This window comes from Rutidosis leptorrhynchoides, chromosome 11, assembly GCF_046630445.1.
Source record: "Rutidosis leptorrhynchoides isolate AG116_Rl617_1_P2 chromosome 11, CSIRO_AGI_Rlap_v1, whole genome shotgun sequence".
Taxonomy (NCBI): domain Eukaryota; kingdom Viridiplantae; phylum Streptophyta; class Magnoliopsida; order Asterales; family Asteraceae; genus Rutidosis; species Rutidosis leptorrhynchoides.
In genome coordinates this window covers 48789142-48797490 of record NC_092343.1, presented here as the reverse complement: position 1 = coordinate 48797490, position 8349 = coordinate 48789142, and the positions used below count along the sequence as shown (strand labels likewise).

Genomic DNA, 8349 nt, shown 5'->3' with positions numbered 1-8349 from the left:
AACCATAATACATCTCTTTCATTTTATATTATTAAATTCAAATCATCAAATAATAATAATAATAATATAATAAAGTTAATTAATATTAATACTCTATAATAATAGATCGTCCTTTTGACACAGGACTCACAAACAAATAAGTATTTAATAGCTTATATGGTCCCATACTCCCATGTGTTCGTCATTCTACTTCTCTACAACAACGATTTCAAAATAAATCTTGAAAATGACCATGATGACTATACATTGCCTATGGTGTCATTTTTATATTGAATAAAGACACTCTCGATGACACCACCATAGTGAGTGGTCTTACACATCATTGTTCAAGACGAGTGAGGATAAAATTTCTCTTATTTTTAGACTTTAGTTAAGTATGCTTTGATACTTCATTTTTATTTCGCAAGTAAATAACTTTTGTCAAAATAAGTAACATTTTTGACAATGATTATATGCTAATTATTTATGAAAATTTATTTTGGTACATCTAAAAACACGCCAAAACCGTCGCCGCCACTATCCCTATTGCTCAGCACCTCTTCCACTAAATCGTTTGCTCCGAAAGCCATCACAGTACGAATGAACGAGAACACAATGAATATGTGAAGAATCAATTCTGGTCTGCGCAATCTCTTTTTCCAGCGCCCTTTTTCTCTAATTTGCCATTGAAATTGTAATCAGGTTAGTTTATAACTTCATTTTTCAATCAGTTATGGCTTGAGTTATATTTGGGGGTATTTTCTGTAAAATCGCTTTTGAATTTGTGATAATCAGGTTGTTTGTTGAATTCCTAAATTGATAACATAAGATAAATTGATATATTTCGTTTTTTTTTTTTGAAGTACAAATAAGATGAAGCATGTTGTTTGTGTGATATATAAGCATATAATATACTGTTAGTGTATTGTACTTTGTGATGATAGGTATTTTAATTTGTTTCAACAATTGTAGTTTAGTGTATTGGTGTTTAAGTAGTTGGTGTTTTAATAGGTAAATCGAATAAGTTTGATGCAAGTGTGATGATAAGCAAATAATCGAAGTACAATAACACAACCATTGAAAGAAATTAAAGCACCATGTCTATGCTTCATGTGATCACAAAACTATTTGGATTCTAATTTTACCCATTGAAGGCTATATAATCTTTCATATAAATGCGGTTTATGCTTTTTATTACTACAGGTCACAAAGGTGGAAAATGGTAAACGCTTCTAAATATATACTGTAGCTCATAGTTACTTTATTAGTAACCCTGCAGCAGGTATACATGTTCATAATGTTGATGTCCTGTAATACAGTAACAGTACACACAATAACTAAACCTCCCTTACATTAGAAATTACATTTACAATCTATGTACATTAACATATACCAACACACATACAATATAAGTGAGACAAATTTCAACAATTAATTTATTACAACCAAAATATGAATATTGGACAACTTCGTCGTAATTTTCGGGCAGCGTAGCGCGCTAAAATTTTCTTTTGTTATAATCATAACTGCATACTTTTACATGCCTAGCAGACACGATGACATTATACTACAGATCCAGAAAGCTAAAGTCATTTTAACATTTCATACAAGGTGTAATACACACAAATATAACATCATACAACACCGAAAACTACAAGACCAAAAACCGAACCAGTTCATAGATATTACCTTTTTGTTACGGCTCCACAACCAACTTCCCAGTAGCATGTCCGTCCATACTTTTAGCCCAACCCTCTTCAGCCCGACTCAACGGGTACCTCGAATCGATCACACTTTTCAATTTCCCTTCCTTAACCAACTTCACAAGGCACTCAATCTCCTCCGCTTTCGGAATCACAATCAACGGTACAAGTTGCTTTTTCGAGAACGTAACTTTATTCACCGCGTAATTAAAAAACGTCACACCACTCGGGGTAATATCAATTACTTTTCCATTCGAACTTAAATTACTCTTAAACGTTGACCACGAAATACCAGTAGTACAATGTATCACTATATCGTACTTTTGACCCGACGGGCTTTTGAGTGCGGCTCCTTCGGGAGTTTTGTAATCCAAAACCTCGTCGGCTCCTAAACTTTTTACAAATTCAATATTGCGGGCCCCGCACGTTGCGGTCACATGAGTGTTTCCAAGTTTTACGAGCTGTACTGCGTATTGACCAACGCCGCCTGAAGCGGCGGTGACTAGTACGTTTTTCCGTGTTTCGGTTTTTTCGAGGTTTAGTCCGCCGGTTACAGTAAGTGCGTGTAGAGCGGTGCACCCTGCTACGACTAAACACGCAGCGTCTGCAGCTGAAACTTCTGGTGGTCGTGGAACGGTTAAGCTCTCTTTAGCCACTGCATACTCTGCTAATCCACCACCGCTACTCTGTTATCGAGTACGTAATTATACGAATGTTAAGGGATATCGTATCTAAGCATATGTTTTTAACTACGTGTTCGTTATGTTTTAAACCACGCTGGCGTGCCTGAGTGGCCACCGAGTTGCCCGATGAAGCATACCACCCGGGTTCAATTCTTGGCTATGCCAAATTATTCAAAAAGAGAGTGTGACTAAGGGGTGCACATAATGCGCAATTCACCCGGTACCAGGTCTCGCGCTCGGGGGCTTGATTACCCGAGGTTTTACCTTCTATGGGGGAGCCAATGTGCTCATTCATAGGGGGTTTACTCACTTACCCCCAAAAAAAAAAAAAAATATTAGAATTATTAGTAAAGATGAGACTCACTAGGTAAGAAACAATTTTGTCACCAGCTTTGAAATTCTTCACTTCAGGTCCTACCTCCACAACTTCTCCTGCTACATCAAAAACTGTTCCAACAAATATACATACATATGTGTTACTTGATTAATATTAATATTAATATTAAATTAATATATATTCATATATCAAATATAATGCACTCAAATATACATATACATACACATACATGAGGATGGTGTACTCAGTGGCGACTTTAGGTGATGGGATACGGGGTCCAGTGACACCACTAGTTTTTCGAATTTTTTTACAAAATTTTTATTTTTTTTGTACAGACACCACTAAATATTATAATGGGACCCCATAAATTTTTAGAGATTATAGTTTAATAGTTTAGACTACTAAAGTGTTTAAAATTAGCCCACTAATAATTTTATAGTATGACCCATTGAATATATATTAGATATAAAAATAAACAAACTCTTGTCAAATTCTTATTTTAATTTTTTTTAACTTCCTTCTATATCACAATTTCCTACGGTTCTATCTCCAATCCTTCATCCTAAGGATGTAAATAGATCAGGTGAGGGCGTAAGGTCATATCCATATCCATCAGTTTTTTTAATCCATATTCATATTCATATTCATATCCATATCCATATGCATATCCATTTAAATTTAGTTTAACCATCTATATCAATATCTAGTGAATTAAGCTGGTTAATGGATATCCATTAGATATTTAAGATATCTTATTATATTTTCAAATATATAATGAAAACATAAACGTAATATAACATGACGTATTATTTAATTGATACTGCATATGTCATTAATTGAAACTGCAAATGAACAACCTTATATTTTACGAGTATTATTTAATTTTATGTTTGTGTTTTGGGCGTGACCCGACCCGACTCGATTCGACCCGACACATTCAATATTTTATGCAAGAAAGTTATCGAATAAAATTTTTGGGACCCATTCGATTTTGATCCTAGAATCGCCACTGGGTGTACTACTTTTTTTTTAGAAAATCAGGTAAACAACTTTTTTTGTACTAATTAAGTGATGAAATTAAAACAAAAGCATCCAACAATGAATATTAAGTTGAAGCTAGTATCACTTAAATGTTAATCACTGAATTTATACGTAAAAATCGCCTCAAAAAACTCGCTATCCTGCAGGCAACCCAAGTAAAAGTGTGAAATGGGCAGGTATGGTCGATCTAGTTAGTATTAGACAGTAGGTTTAAATTACGTTAACTGATCCTAACTCGATTCTCTGTTAATATAAGGAGTTACCGAAATGCAAGCAACTTGTTCAATTCTACTCATCTTGTTAGAACTATTAGACCTCACGTGATGAACCAAGTATATATCGAAATAACCTGGAATATAAGGGAACTTGCGGGGCAACATAGGGCGCGCTACGCCTTTTTGAAGTTTCCAATCGAATGGATTTATGCTTGCTGCTTCTACTTTCATCAGAATCTCACATTTGCCCGGAGTAGGAACAGGGACTTCAACATGCTGTGCGTATTTCGCCACAAATAACATCATTAAACATAATGAAACTTTTTACGGTTTTATTAAATATGTCAACTTTAGGTTTAATGAATCTCTTGTATTGAATTAAATTTTACCACATCTAAGTGAATCATTCATGTCCTATATGGCTATATCTATCTAATACTTTTAACAGTTTATATGAATTAAAATTCTTCCTCCTTCTAGTTTAACTGTATTTATCTTTCTAGTTTAGTTTGTCATAAAATAACTATGACTCTTCAAATCATCTAAAGTTAACCTAAAATAACTACTCCGTATAACTATTCAAATCATCACAAGTTAAAAGTTCTAATTAACTAACTTGCTGTATCAAATATTACCACAAATAGAAACAAAACAAGAGAAAGTAAAACAAAGTAAAACCAATTAACAATTAGGTAAATTATACTCCGTAATAGTTGTTGTAATTGTAATACCTTTAGACCAGCTGATCCACCGCCATAAGAATCATAACAAACCGCCTGCATCAAGTTTCCGGCCATATTAAGTTAATAATAAATTTTAATATAAATGAATTGAAGTAACGTTTTCTGTTCTAGAAATGTATTACTCTCTATTCGTATTTGATTTGAATTAAATAATAATAAATTTTAATATAAATGAATTGAAGTAACGTGAGTTCATTGATCTTTTTGAAACCACCACAAATTAAGTCGGTTGTTTGACTACAAGATTTGTATTTGACACGGAGTATTTATTTTCTTTTTGACTTTTCTAGTCAACGCTTTTTTATTTGGGTATTCATATAATCAAACGGGTCATAAGCAAATAAGTTGTATTGGGCCTGGCTAGATCATACACGTATCTTAGCAGATAGGTTGAATTGGTTACCTTTTCTTAGTGGGCTTTTATCAGACACTGGGCTCATCACGTAAAACCTTTTTTTAAAATACATGACGTGGCAATAAATGATTGGATCAAGCACGTCACATAATTTCAATCATCCGGCGACAAAGATCAAAGTCAAACAAACGTTTTTCACTTCATACTTGCAAGAAAAATGGCGAATTTGTGTGTTGATTATGCTACGAAAGCGAGCTTCATATTAACTTTACTGATTGCAGCTACACTAGGTGAGTATAATCGAAATTTAATCAAGTTTTAATACATTAATTGTTTACATTCCATTGATAGTTCACAAAATTTCATCGTTACTGAATGTTATTTTGTATACGATATCTTTTTAATTTAACAATAATTTGATGAATTTCGAATAATCAATCAGTTTCGGCGAAATCCCGTGATGTGACGGAGTTACAGATCGGCGTCAAGGTATATCTACTGATTCATTTGTTTGTTTCTTATTAAACAAAATGATAGTAGTAAATAAATATATTTATGCACACAGTTAGTTAGGGTTTATTGTATGTATATACTTATATGGACTTGTATTTGTATATATACATTTCTAGGTAGTGTTTGACATTCCTAATGTGTTTATGGTTTAGCTTGAGAAGCTGAATTAGCTTACAAAGATTTGATTGTATAATTAAGGCATTAGTTTGCGAAAGTATAGTTAAGATTCGGTTATTGGTTAATTTTGCTTGTGAACTTAGAATGTGAACACACATAAATTATGTGAGTAGCAACGAAATCAAGTGCATTGTTTTTGCTTAATGGCTTTGATGTCATAGGTTTTATTAGTATGATCTTCTGATCGTTGCATTTCGTGCAATATTTATAAGGTGTGATCTCTGTTTTTCCTGTATTAAGCTGGCGATTTGGCGATTTGGTTTACTTTGTTTTATATGCAGTATTATGATACATGAGTAGGATACACATTTGACATTTGATTAATTTTTGTTATTAAATCTTTGAACTATTGTTGTTGCAGCATAAGCCTGCATCTTGCGAGGTACAAGCGCACAAAGGTGATAAAATCAAAGTCCATTATCGGGTGAGTACATTTATAGCCGCTCTTTTGCTTTTTCCTTTTTGAATTGTTTCTTCGATGTTTTAATTAGTCTTTGCTGTCTAGTATACAAACCTGTCCCCAAAACTCAATAATAATGAATGCATGTCTTTGTAAGCACAACTATGTGCGAATGTGATCAATTTTAGTTCTAATTAGCAGGGAATTATTGTAATTGTTCCTATAGAAGGCTAATTACTTTTGATAATGCTTTGGAGTTGTAAAAAAAGTACTAATTTCCAATTCGCTTGCAGGGAAAACTTACCGATGGAACCGTATTCGATTCCAGCTTCGAAAGGGGAACACCATTTGATTTCGAGCTTGGTGCTGGTCAAGTGATAAAAGGTAAGAAAAGTCCATTTACTTGAACATTTAGGGATAGCCCATCTCTCAGTTAATCAATCATAGTTAAAGGTGGCCTAATTGACCCATTTGCTTGTGTACAATTTTTTGAATATTGAGGTGTTGAAAATACTAAAGTTCATATGACACAATTTTCTATTTTTGAATGGAAAATGCATGTACCACTCACACGTCCATATTGGGACGAGAGCCCACAACCGCTTGAATTTTGAAATAGCTATTGAACATGCCAAAATTAGAACCATCCCTATGAACCTTCTTTCAATTTTCAAGCCTTATAAACTATTATGCGGTAAACACAGTTTTCTCAAAAGGTACACGTATCATTGCGTTTGCTTTCTTGCATATATGAAATATGTGCCTTTTTGAAGCTTTATCCATCTGTTAACCATCTGTTCTTTAATTTCACAATGTACTCTGAAATCTTATAATTTTACTAACAAGGATGGGACCAAGGACTATTGGGAATGTGTGTTGGCGAGAAGCGTAAATTGAAGATACCCTCCAAAATGGGTTATGGAGATCGGGGTTCACCTCCCAAAATCCCAGGTAACCCTTACTCAATTATTTTCTTTTAATTCCTTTAATGCAACAAATACCTCTGCTAATATATGAAATGTTAGGCTGCGTTTGATAAAACTGAATGATTTAGCGATGAATGGTTCATAATCTGAATGATTCGAAGTCTCTGAATAAACATGGTTCTGAATGAAAAATAATTGATTGATAATTATTTTTAATGAACGATGTGAATGGGTAAAATTACTTTATCAAGTATATTAAATTACTTTAATTTAATATACTTGTTTGCTAAGTGTTATGGATATGATCTAAGTAGGATATTATAAAATATTCATGTACTTAATGGTTAAGTGAGTGTTTCAACTCCGAATGGTTTAGCAATGAAAGCTGAATCATTCTGCATCATATGTCATTCAGATGTCAGAAACAAACGCGCTTAGTCGTATAACTATGAAACAAATTGAAGTAGTAACTATTGCTTCTTACGGTAGATCTTATAAAATGGATTCTGATATTTCTCAAAATGAATAATACTGTGATGTCTAGCAAGTTGTAATAATTTTTTTTGAACATACACAGGTGGGGCTACACTAATATTTGACACACAGCTTATTTCAGTTAATGGAAAAGGTGCAGTAGGAGGAGATAACAACAGTGAGCTTTGATCTTAAGAAAGCCAATAGTAAGAGAATGTTTCCTGCATGGTAATTACAAATTACAGTTCAGTTTTTGTACCTTAAAGTAGAAATTGATTGAGATCAAAAGTACGAGAATATGATTTGTAAGTTGTAACTACTCATGAACCCGAGTCTCATGTTACCCTTTACTCTAGATTCGAAGTTTGCTTATTCTACCCTTCAAGTTAGTCCAATAACACGATTTAAGTTATTAACTACTTCTTGAGCTATGTATCGGTGTTGCAAATTTCTATCAAAGACGAACGATAGCTTAAATAATCCAATATTCTAATATGAAAAGTGACGAAAAGTTGTCACTTTTTTTTTTAAAGACAAACTCACACACCGAACTCGATGCTTTACGCGAATATATACATACGGTCCTCACTAGGACTTGAACCCGTGACCTCAAGGTCAGAGGGGCACCTCGATACTACCAGGCCAATGGCCTTTTGGTATCGATATCGATATGCTATCTTATATTTCACATTTCATTACTTTCACTAAAATCATATTATATATCTAGTTGTATACTCTACTTTCTAAAGTTATTTCATGTGGATCATTATATTGAATGTGGCATTAAACGGCTTAGCAAGACT

General features: G+C 33.4%; 2 protein-coding genes across 4 annotated transcripts; one reads left to right on the top strand and one right to left on the bottom strand.

The window, feature by feature from the left end:
• Positions 1 to 506: 506 nt before the first annotated feature.
• Positions 507 to 7963, top strand: LOC139877120 (FK506-binding protein 2-like). 3 transcript variants are annotated; one of them, XM_071864539.1, is made up of 7 exons: positions 507 to 681; positions 5129 to 5346; positions 5499 to 5545; positions 6108 to 6170; positions 6440 to 6530; positions 6993 to 7097; positions 7650 to 7963. In XM_071864539.1, the coding sequence occupies exons 2-7, from the start codon at positions 5274 to 5276 to the stop codon at positions 7733 to 7735; spliced, it is 465 nt and encodes a 154-aa protein (XP_071720640.1). In that variant the 5' UTR covers positions 507 to 681; positions 5129 to 5273; the 3' UTR covers positions 7736 to 7963. The 3 variants fall into 3 exon arrangements, with proteins under 3 accessions (XP_071720640.1, XP_071720639.1, XP_071720638.1); XM_071864538.1 differs by having other exon boundaries at positions 5115 to 5346; XM_071864537.1 differs by lacking the exon at positions 507 to 681 and having other exon boundaries at positions 4556 to 5346.
• Positions 1389 to 4847, bottom strand: LOC139877119 (chloroplast envelope quinone oxidoreductase homolog). The gene is made up of 4 exons (XM_071864536.1): positions 4690 to 4847; positions 4093 to 4234; positions 2730 to 2812; positions 1389 to 2368 (listed from the first exon to the last, which is right to left on the bottom strand). The coding sequence occupies exons 1-4, from the start codon at positions 4753 to 4755 to the stop codon at positions 1676 to 1678; spliced, it is 984 nt and encodes a 327-aa protein (XP_071720637.1). The 5' UTR covers positions 4756 to 4847; the 3' UTR covers positions 1389 to 1675.
• Positions 7964 to 8349: the final 386 nt, after the last annotated feature.